The sequence below is a fragment of the Aptenodytes patagonicus genome, chromosome 13 (genome assembly GCF_965638725.1).
Source record: "Aptenodytes patagonicus chromosome 13, bAptPat1.pri.cur, whole genome shotgun sequence".
Lineage (NCBI taxonomy): Eukaryota > Metazoa > Chordata > Aves > Sphenisciformes > Spheniscidae > Aptenodytes > Aptenodytes patagonicus.
The window spans coordinates 4,197,874-4,214,930 of record NC_134961.1 but is presented as its reverse complement, the minus strand read 5'-3'; the positions used below and the strand labels follow the sequence as shown (position 1 = coordinate 4,214,930).

Below are 17,057 nucleotides of genomic sequence, written 5' to 3'. Positions count from 1 at the left end.
CTCCTTCTCCTGTTATCCAGGCCACTGCTGTCTCAGCTGATGCCCTCTTCACTCAAAAATCAGAGCTGCCTCTTCCTGTTCCCTGTAGTGCCGCATGCCATGGCTTCACTGCAATCCCGCTGGTCCCGTTTGACCCTCTTGTCTCAAAGCGCTGATCCAAGCTCCCAGCAGCAGCAGCAGGAGGAGTAACAGCAGCCCCAGGTCAGCCTTCCCAGAGCTTCACCCCCATTATCAGCTCAGGATCAAACATGACCCTGGCCTGGAAGGGATGCTTCTGGAGAACCTGCTGTAAACTGAGACCTTCAGTATTCCTGTGGAGAGCTGGCAAAGGGAGCATCGGAGCTGGTCCAGCCCTTTCAAGCTTTACCATGGTGTAAAATGGAGGTTGGGATAAAGGGAGAAGGCAGAGAGCTCCGTTCTCCCATCCTCTCTGAGCAGGACAGTAGTGAATACACAGCCGGCATGAAGAACACTGCCCGAGCACTGAGGGATGAGTCCATGGACCCTGTTGCTGCTTGATGTCTTTGAGCACAGAATTTAGCAAGACACAGGAGGGACTGGACACCTTTGTGCATGTTAACCATATATAGAGTTGCCATTAACTACAGAGATTGGGAAGCAATATTAAAACTCTGCTTCAGGACTTCATTAAATCTTCAGTGACAGGGATCAGGAGGAAAGGAGCATGGACAGTAATCCCATAGCTGGTTGAGAGATTCTCAGTCCTTCCTCGACGGCTCCCATTACTGACCGGTGTCAAAGACAGGCGACCTGGCAGGAAAACTCCCAGCCACCACCCAGGCTGCTGTACCTCTGTCCCTGGGGGCTGGCTGCTCTGGTACTCTGGAGGTGCTCTGGGTGTTAGCACAAGACAGCAAGCAGTAGGGTAAAACGTGGTCTGCAGCTAGCTAGTGATAGAATCCGTTAAAAAGGAAATGCATACAAATTACTAGCTGTAACTGATGATAAAATAACTGTTTTGTGGAGCAAGGAACAGAAGAGTAACACATTGATTTTGGTAATTAATGGTTCAATAGAAACCCGTTCTGGGAGCGTCCTGGGCAAAGTCACTTGGAAGCACCTTTATTCCCTGGTTTCAGTTCTTTGCCTCACTCCGCGTGTTCTCCAAGGCCGATGGCACAGCCCCAAGGACAGCCACAGGCGCTGGCTCCTGCAGCTTGGCTGCCACTCTTCCTCGCAGGCTCCCACTCTTCTGGAAGTTCTTTGGGGCAGGGATTGTGGCTCAGTCTGTGTGCAGTGCTCATCCCAACAGGGCTGGAAACTGCCTCCAGCCACTGCCAAAGTGGTTTCCAGTGCCAGATGCTGCCCCAAGTGCTGGAGTCTGGACCCTGGCGAGATCTATGTAGCACCACACCTGAGTCATGCTCACTGGAGGAGCAGGTTGCAACATGCAGACGACTGCAATGGCTAAACCTCAGCCAGCCCAGCCAGGAGTGGCATTGTCTCCTGGCATCTGGGTGTACAGCGGATGATACAGCAGCAGGAGGGAGATGGCAACGCTGCGAGCACTCTGCCAGGTTGGGACTAGATTGGATGGGGGGGGAGAACTGCAGCCAGCAATATCACTGTGCTGCTTGTGCCTCTCCAGGCAAGTGAGTGAGTGCAGCAGAGGGTGGTGACAGCAAGGAGTGATTGTGCCCCTGCAGCTGAGTGTGTTCAGAGCAAAACACCTGATCTGAAGGGGATCCTGGTAGTAGGGAAATGGAGTCATTGTTCAGAGGTCCTTGCTGGCCTGCTCTTCAGTGCCGTTTCTCTGAACAGCTTTTACAAGATAGTTTAGCTTGCCGTGTTGGCTGCTGGCGCAGGCTCAGGGCCGGGTCCCACCAGCGAGTCACACCTGCAAGGCTGGGCCTGGGGTGTCTGGTGCTGCTGCGGGGTGCAGATGCCCTGTGATTGCGGCCCTCGTCCTTGCTGGAAGTGGATCGCTCCCCCTCCTCCACCGCTGGCAATTAGCACCCGGGCTGTGAGACCGGCTGCACAGAGAGGTGCTGCCTGTGGCAGTCCCCAGCAGCCGCCAGCCCTCCTCCCGTTCAGCCCCCCAGCTCTCCTTCCTTTCACCGCTCTGTCACATCAAGACTGAGACATAATTTCTGTGCAGAAATTTTAGCATTTCAGTTCCAAGTTTGTTAAGCAATATTTAAAAAAAAAATCAAACAGGAAATTTTACACAGCCACGCTTGTATTTTGTGGGCAACACAGAAGGGACTGGTGCACTGCAAGCTCACTGTGCATGCAAAGGCAGTGCCCGCCAAGGCCAGTGAGTGGGACTCTGCAGCAGGGAGATTTCTGCAGTGGGTCACATCCTGAAATTGAGGGTTATCTTTGGCCAGTCACTCTCAGAGACGTGCTGCTGAGTGAATGCAATTTCCATGGGAATACAAACACCGGTCAGAATCGCGCACAGGCTGAGAAGTTGGGTGAGCCCTGGTGCAGCTCCAGGAGTTTGGAGGGATGCCCTTACAGGGTAGGTTGCTAGCCACTGCTCCCTGCAGCTGGTGGTGCCCGTGCCCAGCTGGCCACTGCCCCCCGCCAGGGTGGCAAGCTGGAGCGTTGGTGCTGCGTGGCGCTGGGGAGGGGAAGCCCCACTCCAGCATCAGCAATGCTCTCCTATCCGTCATACACTTTCGGAGAGCAGCAGGGAGCACTTTTGCTCCAGTCCCCCTCAGGGTAAGTGCTGCCTTTCCACGTGCTCAACCTCCCAATCTCATTTTCTGTGCACTTTCCTTGCACCACTCCCTTACACAACCTCACACTCAGCTGAAGGAGACCCTATTTGTACAGCAGTGGGCACCCGAGGACTCAATCCCTGATCACGCTGTGGGCCTTGCTGTGATGTGGATAGCCATAGAAGATGCTTCCTTCCTACAGGGCTGTTAAATCTGAGTGCTGGATCCCCCCCAGGAAAGCCAGTCCGTAATTCTGCAGCATCTGCAGTCCCCAAGTGCTTGCATCCCTCTTAACTTATTCAGGCTTTTCTTAAGATAAAATACCTCAAGACGCATCATTCTGACTAATCCTTGCTCCTTGCACATCACTGCTACTCAGATGGCCGATGCAAGGCAGGGTCAAAGCACCGAAGTGCTCTGGGCAGCAGATGGGACTGCAGACACCCTGCCATGTCGGGAAGGCAGCTCTGGTGGGACACAACGCTGGAGGGACGAGCTCCCTGGCAGGGCATGGCCACTGGCGTGCTGGCCCTGAAAAGGGTGAGCTGGAGTCCTGCAGCCCTGCTTCCCTACAAATCCCCATTGCCAGGACTCAGCTAAAGATTTTTCAACAGGAAAGATGCTGACTGAAGGAGAGGGGGAGCCACAGGACCCCACTGGCCTCTTCACCCAAAAATGCTGAAGGCATGAGCAGCCCTATGGCAGCACCAAACCCACCTTTGCTTTTGCCTTGACAGGAGACCCGGCACCTCCTCCAGCAGCACCTTGGCAAAACAAGCCCCGTTGGATGGATTACACCAGCAATAAATACACAAATTACAGGGACGTTTAAAGCAAGCCAATGTGTTTAGCAGGCACAAATACAAGGCAACAATGACAGGCAAATCTAGCTGGGCCTTGTCTGACAGCCACTTCTGCTTGCAGACTTCAGCTGCATAATTCCTAAAACGGCTGTTTCCTGGGGCTTGGTGGTTTGACGTCAGCATCACTGCGGTCGCTGGTGCCCAAGGTGCTCTTACAGAACCGTTTCCAGCCTATTCACATTGTTTCCTCACCATATGTTTGGACTAAAAATAGTTGCAATGTGAAGGGATAATCCTGCAAGACCCTGAGCATCCCCATCCTCCGTGTCTGCTGCAGGAGACTTGGCCAGTGCCGCAAGTGCTTCCTGGGAGCAGTGACACCACTCCTCCTCATGCCTCCCAGGCAGCAGCACCATCAGGCACCGCATCTTCGGGGCAAATTAGCCGACAACAGGTTAAACAATCTATGCTTTGTGTGGGTGTGCCTAGGCACAAGTATTTGAAAGACTTAAGATAAAAATATTGTTAAAACACACTTAAGAAGCAGTCAATACTGTGCCTGTAAAACCTTTGAACAGGTACACTGCAGGTACGGAAAGCCTTGTGCAGGAGTGCTCCAGCAGACATGGTTGTACATGCAGGCGCCGCGGCTCTGCGGCCCGCTGTGTTGTCTCACCTCATCCGGTCCGTGCAGAGGGTGCTGGGAAGGGCGTCGGGAGCTGACGGCGCTCCCTCCGCGCTGCACAGGTCAGCATCTGCACAGGTCACTGCCGGCAGGTGAGGCGGGGCATTTCACGGCTTCTGGGATCCAGCAGCTTTCTCACCTGGGCATCTCTATTGCGGACGACATAGCGGGTGCTGGAGAGGAGCCTGGCGGGGCACGGTGGCAGGGCTGGGGCTGCCCACGGCCGTGGCCAGGGCACGTGCAGGAGCGGGAGGTGGGTAGTGCTCATGGCACTGCCCTCCAGCCTCTCCAGCACCCGGCGGCTAAGGAGGTGTGAAAGAGGCTGTAATGCTCTTGCAGGGGACATCATTTAATACCTTCTGGCTTGCTATGATAATCTTTAACTGGGGGCAGCTGGGACAAGCATTTACCTCTTCGGTTTTTTAGATATAAATGCTATCTCGCTGCAGTTTTGTTTTACAATATGGTAATATGCTATCCAGGAAAGTCTTGCTACATGCTAATTTATCCAGTAGGCAAATTCCTTTTGGCCAATAACCGTGCTTGCACAGGAAGCTCAAAACCCAGCAGCAATTAATTATTGACAGAGCATGTGAATTAGAGATAAAAGAAAAGTCATTCTTTCTCACACACAAGATAGTAAATAAATTTAATTATTGTACTAGAAGCAAGGGATCTTATTCTGTATTAAGTTTTATTAGCTGAGACATTTAAAAGCATGTCATCATAACAAAAAGGTCTTGTGTAATCCTAACTGCACCACTCTGTTACAAGACTCTGAAGTGAATAGGCTTAATTGAGCAAATGGAAGCAGATGGCTTGCTGAACAGACAGGTATTGTACAGGTTTATTGTCAATTAACTTTTGTCTACATATGCCTATGGCGAATTGACTGTATAATGTGTTACCAAGGCTGATTTAACACTTCAGGTGCCCACCACATCCAGGGTCCGAGAAGAAACAAAGCCAGAAGTGCTTTGGTCCCCAGGGCCTGCAGGTGTGGCAGCACCCCTTCTCCTGAACGTCTCACCAACATCTGCATGGGGCAGGAGGGACACCAAGGTGTCTGCCCGTGCCTGGCCCCTTGCTAACCACCCCTCCTCTGCTTCTGCGCAGGAACGTGATGCCCAAGACGCTGGATGGCCAGATAACCATGGAGAAGACCCCCAGCTACTTCGTGACCAACGAAGCCCCCAGGCGCATTCACTCCATGGCCAAGGACACAAAGCTGATCGTGGTGGTGAGGAACCCCGTCACCCGGGCCATCTCGGACTACACGCAGACGCTCTCCAAGAAGCCAGAGATCCCCACCTTCGAGGTGCTGGCCTTCAAGAACCGGACCCTGGGGTTGATCGACGCCTCCTGGAGCGCGATCCGCATTGGGATCTATGCCCTGCACTTGGAGAACTGGCTCCAGTACTTCCCCCTCTCCCAAATCCTTTTTGTCAGTGGCGAGAGGCTCATCACTGACCCAGCCGGGGAAATGGCCAAGGTCCAGGACTTCTTAGGCCTCAAGAGGATTGTGACAGAGAAACATTTTTATTTTAATAAAACCAAGGGGTTCCCCTGTCTAAAGAAGCCAGAGGACAGCAGTGCTCCCCGGTGCTTGGGCAAGTCCAAGGGTCGAACTCACCCCAAAATAGACCCAGACGTCATCCACAGACTGCGGAAGTTTTACAAACCCTTCAATGTCATGTTTTACCAAATGACGGGCCAAGATTTCCAGTGGGAGCAGGAAGAAAGTGATAAGTAGAACCATGAAATCAGGAAAAAAGCTCTTTTCTTTTGAGATGCGAATCATCATTAGACACCCAAAACTCACTTGGGGCTAGAGGCTCAGCCTTGCGAGTGCAAGACTCTCGCACTGTCAGGGTTGCAGCCAAAGCCGGCCCACGTTTCCAGCTCTGAAACCTTAGTGGCATGTCACCTTGGGTTGCACTTGGGCTCTCCCCCCGTGACACTGAGAGATCAGGGGGCGGGTGGGAGGAGGAGGAGGTGGAGGGAGCGGGGCTCCTCAGAGTGATAGGTTGCTTCGTGTTGACATTTCGCTGCTGGTGTCCCCCTCGCAGCCAGGCAGGCAGGACCAGCACCTCCTGCCACAGCTAGCTGAGCAGGAAGGTGGCTCACAAAACCCAGCAGCACTGGGACAAACCCATAGATTTGATTTCTCCTGCCCTGGCTTTTAGTTTTGCCCAAACAGCAGCATCAGATATGGTAAATTCAGAACATGTGCATTCACATGCACACTGGTACTTGTGTGTGGAAGGAATAAAGCCAGTTACGCTGCAAAGGAACTATGTACAGAAACTTCATTTGCACCAGACGTTTCAATTACTTGTTGCACTAAAACTAGTATTTACCAAGTGCCACAAAACACCTGGGCCCAATTCTCCTCCAACAGATGGGTATAAAGCCGCTGTTGGAAGAGAGTCGTCCCTGCTTTGCTGGGATGCTCAGCAAGATCAGAAACAGGGCCTCCCCCGGATCCCCTGCTCCTCCTGGAAGCTGTACTGAAGACTGCTCACAGGCACCCGCTTGGAGCGAGCCAGGATCTCACTGCCTGGCCAGCCTGCCGAGGCACGGTGCGGAGCCACGCATGCCCGTGCAGAGCCTCCCGGCAAGGCTGTGCAGTGCCCTGCTCCACGGTTTAGAGCCAGGCGTTCCTGGTGGGAACCGAGAGGGTGACTGCAGGGCAGAGGTGTGGAGGACAGCCCCAGCTTAGGGCCTGGGCAGGGCTGACTGTCAGGGCCCCTGGTACTGCCCTTCATTTGTACCTTGAAAACAAGATCTCTGCTGCTTGCTGTTGACAGCCGGGTTTGCAAAATGGGGAAGCAGCCTTCATCTTTAATTCAGAATTACAAAAAAGCAATTAATTCCCAGGGTGAGCACTGCTCTGCGCAAAAAATATGTGCTTGCTAGTGGAAATGACCAAGTCAACCAAATTTGCAAATCCTGGTAGAAACTGTAGAATAAACCCATATCCCAAGTGGTTCCTCCAGCAATGTGATGAGACTGCATGCTGGAACCAGTGGAGAGCAGGACAGCAGCACTTTGACACAGCTGCACTCTTTCTATCTCCATTACTGAGAGAAAAACAATAAGAGAGGGAACAAAAGGAAAAATGCTGAGCTACCATTGATGAAATGTTCCCTTCACATGGATGATTTCTAAGGGCATTCAAATATTGCTGGCCGCTTTCTTTCATTTAATGAGTGGTAAGGATACCTCCCGGGTGGAGTGTAGCTGTGTGCACGTCCCCTGTCCCCTTTCAGATGCTGGGTTCCTGGCTGTTGGAAAGCAGCAGACATGCAGTGTGGTATTGCTGTGCGCGGACCAAGACTCAGTTTTGATTAAGGTGGCAAGAAACCCCTACTGATCCAGCTAACCAAATGAAATTGCTGTTACGTTGAGTAACAAGCTGAACCTGCTTTGGGTTTCATGGCCTGTCCTGTGGTTCATTACACCATGAAGTGGTGCTGGTGCCTTGGATTGGATGAAAAAGGGAGCTGAAGCCGTTTGGAAAATTTACATCGTGCGCCATGCTGGAGAGGCACCGCAAGGTCCCTGCTAACATCATGTCAGTTGCTATTGGCCTGATAAGATTTAAAAACAACACCTGACATAACACAGTTTTTCACAGACTCACAAATCCCATAATTATTACATGAAAATTGGAAGTATGTAATAGGAATAATTTTACAGTATTTCCCACATTATTAAAATGTCAGATCAGCTCCTAAGTGAAAACTGTTGTTACACAATTTGGTGCAAGCTGCTCGATGGATTCAGTTGGAGGATGAGGGGCTCACCAAGGCCCAGCGTTCAGGCTCCTCACTGAAGGGATATTCAGAATTTTTTTCCCTGTTCCCAGCGTGCTGCAGCCCCAATGCCATGGCGGGCTGGCCCTGATGGTGCTGAGCAGAGCCTGGCAGTGGAGATGGCAGGACCGGCAGCCCTGGCTGCCTGCCAGAGGGGCTTGGCTGCGGGGCAACGCAGTCCCAGCTCATGGCATCACTGGGACCTGGCAAGTTGGCAGCTGCGCATGACTGCGGTTGTTACAGCCGTCAGCATGGCACCGTGCATCGCCTCCATGGCCAAAGCTTGGACTCTCTCAGCCCCTATCCACAGCTTAACCAGGAGCAGTTTTTCTCTGAGCAAGGTCTCCTTGAGTTTGAAAGAGCCCCTGAGAACCCCATCCCCACCCAGCAGGTCTCCCTCCACACCCCAGCCTTGGTCTGGTCTGGTCCGAGTGCTGCCCCGTGTCTCCCTGGGCAGCTCAGGCCAGCTTCTCCTGGGAAAAGCCTCTGGTCCCCGACTGCCATCAAGCCACCATCACTCTTCTCATCATGCCCACCACTGGAGGAACAGGAGATCTGAAAACACGTCTTTGTCTGAGAGTTACAACCCAATGAAGCACGCTGTTAAGGAAGTCACGACATGTGGCCGGGCCAGGCAGAAGCATCCATCCTGCACTGGGATGAAGAACAGTCACGCCTGGGGCTCAGTCCTGCAGGTGGAATAAGGCCCTGGAGCAGGGCTCAGCCGGGCCCGGCCCCCTGGCCCCCCCAGGAAGGGCCACCTGATGGTTTACAGAAGCAGGGCTGGCCGTGGGAGGTGCTGGGCCTGCCCGTGCCTCGCCCACCTGCCCCTGACTCTTGCTCCCATTCTTTCTGCCATATATTCAGAGGTTTATTTTTTATATCGGCTGCAATCTCCAGCTCAGGAGGAGCCGCCAAGCGCCTGGCATTGAAAGGCGGCCCTGCTCCTCCGCCCCCGAGCGGCTGCCCCACAGACACCAACCACCCCGGCACGGCGGGACAGGACCTCCCGCCTCCCTGCGCACCGCCGCAGTGCCACCGGCCCCTTCGCAGTGCTGGAAGAGAGCAGGGCAGCGCCAGCCACCCTGGGGGTGGGCTGGGGGCACGGGCGGCACAGGGGGGGCCTCTGGGGGGTTATTCTGTTTTCTGTTTTTCTGAAATGCACCCCGTGTCTGCTGTGCTAATGCAGGGGCTTGATAGGGGAATTGTTTTCTATGTGGCCGGAGAGTGGCCTGCCAAACAAGAGGGAGTCAGGTTAATAACACTTTTTTTTTTAAACTATTCAAATGTCAGCATTAGAATACACAGGAAATTGAATTTTGTATTTGATTTCAATTAGCAAAGCATAAATTATATTTCATTTTATACACAGACTGGGTGATTCATTGTTCTGGAAAAGCTGGTACTTTATGGTTCAGGGACTGGAAATGGAGAGTTAGTCTTTTCTGAAACCAAACTGCTGTGCTGTCGGCTCCTCCCAAACACGTCTCTGTCTGCCGGTGTCACTCTGTATCTGACCAATATGAAAATCCTGAACTGAACACTTGAACCCACAGCACTAAACAATAAAACGTTGTAGCAGCCGCATTTCTCTGCTCCATTTCTCCCAGGCCCCCCCCAGCAGCACCAACACCCCGTGAGCAGCAGACCCACGGCAGGTGCTGGCCATGACCTGCCATCAGCCAGTCCACCCTGAGCGGCCACCCCGACCCGCTGCGCGGGACGCAGCCCCACTGGTGCCAAAAGGGGGAAGGTGCATGCCGGGGGAAGGCGCATGCCACAGCCGGGACCAGGACCAGGACCAGGACCAGACCATGACCAGAACTGTTGGGCCAGCACCCAACCTGCAGGGTCCCAGGCATGGCGAGGTTTCCAGCCTGATGGGCAGTGTCCCCAGAGATGTCCTGCATGGGATCAGGTCAGCTACCAACAGAGAGCACAAATGCTGCTTTCCTGTGCCACCGGCCCCCCAGACCCAGTGCTGGGGACAGCAGGATTGTCCTTGTGGTGGGGGACAGCAGGCCTGTCCCTGCGGTGGGGGACAGCTTTCCTCGCTGGCCTCGCAGCTCGGGGTGCATTGTCCAAGGTCACAAAGAACAAATCCCCGAGCAATGCCTGGGATGTTTCACTTGCTGCTGATTAAGGATAAATCAGTGGATAATAAAAGGAGAGAGGAGGCTGTCTGCCAGGCAAAGAAATTAGGGGGAAATTTTTTTTTATCTTATTTTGTGTGCACAATTTCCTGCTAGTTTGAAAAAAGCTATTTCACAGCACAGCCCTATTGTGTCATCTGATAAAAACCACTGAAAAACTTTTATCAACAAAATTAGGAAGTAGTGAACTATAAAATTGCTAATTATTTTCTAGTAAATTTACTTTTAAATAACTTTAGACACCAATTACAGGCACCATTACGCACCATTAACACTGGTATATTTACCAAACACGGATGGAATACTTATTATTCAAATCAAGATCATTTTGGTGTAGATTTTGCTGTTTGGAAAGCAGTCCCCTCTTACCAGTTGTTTAAAAAGTCATCAGAAGATCAATTACACCTCAGACATAGTCAGATTCCTAATATTTGAATTGTGGCATGATGTAATGCAATCCTTGAAACAAACACCTGTGTGAGCAGGGACCGTAATCCTGAGGAGCTGCCCCAGCAGCACCTGCACCTCGGCATGGGGCCAGGGCCAATGTGCTCCTCTCTGGCAAGTCCCAAGAAAGCGAGTCCTGCAGTTAGCTGACCCAGCTGTCTCTTGCAATGTCTCCTTCCCCTGCTCCGTTTGCCTGCTCCCTCTGCCTTTGGGAGCGCATGCTGCAAGCACAGCGCTGCAGGCTGCCCTGGTGCCGGCATCACAACACCCCCAGTCCCGGCGCTGGACGCATTCTGCGCTGGGCTTAACGGTGGCGCGCGCCTCTTAATTGGACGTTGCCAGGCAGCTGTCAGAAAGCTGGCTGCAAAGCTGTTACCTGCTTCCACTTTCCTGCTGTTATCTTTGACATCCTCATTATTTATTAACTGCCCTGTACCCAAAGGCTGCCACCGATGCGGAGATGCTCTTACTATGCAGGTTCGATATTCCACCTGCCTTCCAAGGTCACATCCTCCAGGATGTCTTGCAAACCAGATTGAAGAGGTACCAGCAAAGATGCAACATGTTCTGTATATGCTGATGCCAGGCTTCAAACAGAGCCCTTTGAATAAGGATGACATATTAGATGGTGATATAAGACCCTGTTGCTTACTGCTTTTCCCTATCCTGTGTGTAGCACTGAGCTTTCTGCACCTATATCAGCAAATACAGGAAACCAGAGCATCAAGCAAGAGCTCCAGCCATCAGCTTTCACATACTGGAACAAAGAGCTTTTCTCTGACACCCGAGCCTGGGAGGAGAGCAACATGGGGATTAGTTAGCTGGCCAGGTTGCAAACCTTCAATGACCTGTTACAGCTTAGTCAGCATGAATAAACTCCTTTTTTCAGCCCCCTGCCCTCTGCAGCTGCCTCCTTGGCATGGCACCGGGTGCCTGTGACCTCCACGTGGTGCAGTGGCTCTTGCGTCCTGTGCCAACAGGCTGCGATGTCCCAGTTGTTCCAGGCAGAAACATCAAAAAACCCCAATGCTCTCACCTCCCCAGCTTTTGTCGTGCCTTTTGCTTGGGGTTCTTTTGGTTTTGCTGCCCTCGGAAACTATCGCTCTATGAGTCACTAGCTGGAAAAAAATCTGATTAGAAAATTCTTGATGCCTTTTAAGAAGCTCTTCCAATTTCAGGCAAAGACTTGAAATCAGAAGAAATAATTTGAGGGTCACTTCACTATTACTTTACACCACCAACAGGGATATTTTGGAAATTTTTAGGCGTAATGCAAGGTTTCTCCATGGAAGGATTTACCTACAGATTAACAAGAATTTCTGCTCTAACCTAGTGATGCTCTAGGATGGCAGAAGAGAAAGATATTGGGGCTTTGCAGAATAATGCAGAGAGCTCCCTGTGCCACCAGCGCCTGGCTCCACAGCTAGGGTAGGACGCATCTCACCCATGTCAGAGAGGATCTGCCAGATACCCCAGCAAAGGAGCTCTGTGGGATCTGGCACCCTCAGAGGACCGTGGCCGGGGCTTTGCCTCATGCCAGGCTGGGAGCCTGGGCAGCAGGGGCAGCAGGGGCTGCACATAGCTAAGAGACCTCAACCACTGTGAAGACGACATTTATTTGCTGCTAACTCACCATGCTGCAGGACAAGCTGTGCATCCTGTGCTTGACGCCTATGTTGGCAGAGGAAGGCTGGTTTGTTGGCTCACAGTTAGGGTAGTCATCGCCTCAGTGCAGCTGAGGAGCCCCTCAGATGGAGGTGGGCATCCTCCGTCCCCAAGCAGCTGTGCAGGGAAGGAAAGGGTCCACAGCCGCTGGATCCCCTTCCCTCTCCCTGTCCTCAGAGGTGGGATGGAGGGCCCTCCTGCAGACCCCTCCTGCGCTTTGCCCTGGGGCGGGCTGCCTGGGAGGTGGGCTGCCCTGCTGCGCCTGCTGCCCTGCTGCCCACCGTGTTGTGCCTGGGCGTGGGGCTGGGAGGGAGGGCGCACTGCATGCACAGTCTCCGAGGAAATCGGAATTGAGAGGAACCGGGTTTGTTTCAACAATACATTTTGTGACTAAAGTCATTATGTGCAGAGAGGTGTACGGGTAGCTGAAGGACAGAATTAATATAGTAAGTAATCCTCTCCCTTTAGCAATATCTTTCTGCATGAAATAATGATTTAATGTCTAACTTTTTCTAGCATACACATTTCCTCATAACAAACACTTATATGATATGCAGCTATTTATGTTTCAAGGCAAAAAGCGTGGAGTGTAATGGACTCTCCTCTGACTATCTGTCCATGAAGAAATTTCACTGTATCATGGGAAATGAGGAAAAACATTTTAGTTGGAGACAATTTCTTTCTATTTAAGCCATTCTTATCTTTCTCCCTTGTTCTGTGTTGGAAAGGATATCTGCATGACTCTGAGTTGCCTCTCCTGCACATGGGGTGTCTGTGCTTGCCAGGAACCCCTGCCCAGCTGGGAGCCCCTTGCCACTCCTGAGCACTTGTCACACCTGGTGAACAGCCTCATTGGGTGGGTTTACTGATGCCTCCAAAGTGGCGGTGGGTAGCACGTGGTATCAACTCCAAGAAGTGGTTACGGAAGCTTCTATATTGAGGTAGTGCGCCTGTTTGGACCCTACAGCTGTCAAGAAGGGTAATTAATCCTGTAACCTTAAGTAGCGGCAGGCACTATAATCTGTGTTTGAGCCTGGGACACAGCCCCAGGGTGGTCCCTGCCCCGGAGGCGCTGGCACCGTGGTGGCAGAGCACATCACGGCCCTGGGAAGGGGCAGCCGTTCTCCGGCCAGCTGACCCCAGCTGTGCCAACCCCGCTCTGAGCTAACCGCTCCACCCATCCTCCCCGTCCCTGGCTGCGTTCGCCCAGAGCCAGCCGGGCCCCGTGGCATGGAGTCAGCCCACAGCCGTCCCCAGCAAGCCAGCCCGAGGGTCAGGGTACTGCTTTCTGAGGCTGCAGTGCCCAACCCAGGCAGCCTTGGCTGCTCTGGAGCCCCAGTTAGGAGGCTCTCAGCTCTGCTACTCCCTTTCTCTTCCACAAGACTAATATCCAGAGCAGCGGAGGACAGAGATCTGTCCCATACGGAGACTTGCCTCCAGGGTGTTGCTCTCCATACTCTCCAAGGCAGATCCCACAAACATCAACACCACGCAGAAGAAATGAGCTTTTCCCTGGTAGTGACACACCGCTTAAAAGCACTGATCCAGATAACACGAGAGATGTCTGTGTAATGAAGGCAAATGACACATGTGGCAATTTTCCACCCAACTGACAGAGATAAACAGTTATAAATATACCCCATTAATAGTGTAAGCATCCTTCAAAGTTTGTCTTGAAGGTCTGTGGGGCCAGCGTGCAGTGAGCGGGCTGGTGCTCCGGCTGGGTGCCTGAGCGGCAGGTACAACAGAGCCACCAGGCTTGCAGACCCTTGTTAGCAGAGGCAAAATGAAGCATGGCAGTGGCAGAGGGAGACACTTCTCAGGAGGAGACAAGGGGTTATGAAGCCATAAGCGCACTGGGCAATACTGCCAGGGTGCCTTGCATAGCCCTGTCAGGTGCCGGACAAGCCATGCTCCAGCCCCTGGCAGGTCGGCGGTGCTCCAGTGTCCCTTCCCAGGGACTGACATCCTTCCCCCTCCCCAGGGGCCCTGCGCAGCACCCAGCCTTGCCAAGCAGCTGGACTCAGCTGGGGTTCAGCCCCAGTTTAACAGTTTAACAAGGGAAAGCTAATGGGTGATTTTTGCCTTTATCTTTGAAAGCTACCCGCAGAATAAGTTGCAGTTAATGAAAGGAGTGAGGAATACACAGGTCACCAAGGGTCACCGCACTCCCCTCTTGAAGGATTTCGTCCGAGCAGAATAAGCGGCTGAGAGCAAGTCCTCTGACAAATTCAGCTTTTTTCAGGGAATCTTTCATTCACGTGACAATTCCCTGGACATCGGTCCCTCTGAGTAATATTTTTAAGGTTTTCACTGTGACCTGCGGCTTTTAGTTTCACTGGCCAGAGCCCAGACATGTTTCCTCTCTTACGGGAATCTCCTGTTCGCGGAAGTGATGCTCATGGCCTTGGCTCTGGTGGAGACAGGTTGTTCCCAGCAGGAACCATACCATGTGTGTGGACCTGACGAGCAGGGGCTCTGCTGCGTGTGGGCACTCTCGCCCGCTCCGCTTCTGCTGTGCCCCAACCCCAGTGCGTGTCTGGGACGCCGAGGGCACGGTCACCCCAGGCTCCCTGCAGCACCTCGCTCCCGCTGAGAGCAAGGCACTGCTCAGCCCCTTCTGTCTGCAGTGGAGTGGGGGTCTGGGGCCCTGGGCAGGGCCAGGCACGTGGGCCAGGGATAACCCCAGCCAGAGACCCTGCATGGCGGTGAGAGCCTGTGTATGACCATGAGACAAAGCAGCCATTGCCTTCTGTACCCAGGACACACTGCCATCACTTCCCTCCTCGGTGACAAAGGGAAGGGAGGATGGTCCATGACCATGCAGCACATTATCGGTCACACTATGGGAGATGGCGAAAGGATTCCCACCTCCTCCGTGAGAGCTCACTACTGCAGCTGCAGGGCTCCTGGATCCCGCGCAGGCGGGTGGTCTGCTCTCGCCATGTCCTGGGGCAGCAGTGCCCGTGTCCTCAGCATCCCACACGCCTGGGCAGGTCTGGCACTTCATGGCATCCTGATAAGCCCTTCTCTGAGGAGGAGCAGGGCACCCAGCCTTCAGTGCAGAGCAGTGAGGGAAAGGGGGGGTCAGCATCTTCCTTGTGCTCAGCCCCCAACCCCAGGGCTGACCCAGAGCACAGCTGAGCCCAGGGCAGCCCATCTCACCCTGCTGCACCCTGCCTCAGCAGCAGAGCGGTGCTGCTGAGGAGACCTTTCCAGCCAGACCCCGCACAGATGGGCCCTGGGGGAGGGCAGATGCAGAAGCTGAGAAGCACCAGAGGCTGCGCTGCCTCCAGCTCCCCCGGCTCAGCAGGCTGTGAGTCAGGGAATGAAACCCAGGATGGGAGACAGACTTCAGCCCAGCTCCGAGCCGGAGGGCTGGATGATGTGCCTGCGTAGGAAATCTCTCCCCCAGGTCCAGCGCCACGGTAGAGGATGGAGAAGTGCTCTGTTTCCTCAGTGTTCCCAGTTTACCTGGGAAGAAGTGTCTCATCACAGTTAATTCCTGCTAATTTAATCTAATTTCTCAGCACTATGACTGTCTGCTCTACACTGTCCCATGGCTTCAAAAGCACTTGCGGGCAACGAGCACTGCTGGAGTAACGCGACTACAAGGCCTGGCAGATGAAGATGAGTCACTCTCAGCAGATGATCTCCTTGAAGGAGATCAAGCAGTTTATGGTGTTTTGCCCAAGCACCAATGATTTTGGCTGCCTTTTGTGGGCTGACCTGTTTGTCTAGCAAAGGTTTACTGTCTAGCAAAGATTTACTGTTCAGAAGTTTGCTTTGTCTTAAAAGCCCACTGCATCTCCTGAGCCAACTGCAGCAATTTCTTAATCCTGAATGAACACTGGCACCACAACAGCCTCCGCCTAGTGTGATACCAGTCTGCAAAGACAGTTTGTTAGTGACTATGCAAAAAGGCTCTCTTTATCCAGGCTGCAATTTGGCCACTTTCCAGTTCACACAGTCTGGCAGAGTTCACAGAAGAGGAGGTCCTGCTGAGAGGGGCTTTGCAGTTTCTGGAGAGCTACAGCTCCTGAGCTGGAGTGCATATACAACAGCATATACTCAGCTCATCCATTTGGTTGGGGGCCATCTCTACAGGGTAAGATAGAAAAATAGTTTAACTAACACTTTGTTCTAGCGAGATTTAATAATGAAATCATAAGTCTGGTGTTTTCTTTCCAGGTATGACAACTTATGTGGCAAAGTAGATTGGTTAGATTTACAATATGAGAATTACTCTCAGAAAGGAAAAAAAAAAACACCTGAAAACCCAAGCCTGTGTTCCAGTGACATACAATAGAAATACTCTAATGCCCTGAGAACTGTGAGTTTTATCCCCATTCTATTAGGGAAAATGTCTTTTCATGCAACTCAGAGAGGGAATGGCATATGCCACTGCCTTGTCCATCTGTCATCTTCTGTTTGCAGCAGCAGAGCTCTCAAACCAGAAAGTCAGCCTTTGGTCCTGTCAAAAATTGCAGCATCCACTTTATTATTTTAAACACAGAAAACGAGAGCTGCACAGCAATATGAGCTGGAGTCATGACCGTAACACGCACAGGTCAGGCATTCCCGAGGGTGCTATGTACAAACCAGCACACAGCGCTGGAGAATAAGAGACAGACTCGGTGTTGACAAGAACCCTGCAGCAGAGGATACTCTTCCTCCTGTGACATGGAGTGAACAAGCTGAACTGCACCTTCTTGGAGGGCATAATACATAGAGACACAGCCTTCCCATTAAAGCCCGTGCCTTGCAAGGACACGGGTATTTTTAGGACGTTCCTGTGT

General features: G+C 52.6%; 1 protein-coding gene across 1 annotated transcript in view; it reads left to right on the top strand.

Moving 5' to 3' along the window:
• The window catches only part of HS3ST4 (heparan sulfate-glucosamine 3-sulfotransferase 4), a 66,695-nt gene extending 60,498 nt beyond the window's left edge, over nucleotides 1–6,197 (top strand). Inside the window, exon 2 of the mRNA XM_076351186.1 lies at nucleotides 5,292–6,197. Coding sequence (XP_076207301.1) covers nucleotides 5,292–5,928 — 637 coding nt within the window. The 3' untranslated portion in view covers nucleotides 5,929–6,197. The remainder of the gene's footprint in view (nucleotides 1–5,291) is intronic.
• The last annotated feature ends 10,860 nt before the right edge of the window (nucleotides 6,198–17,057 follow it).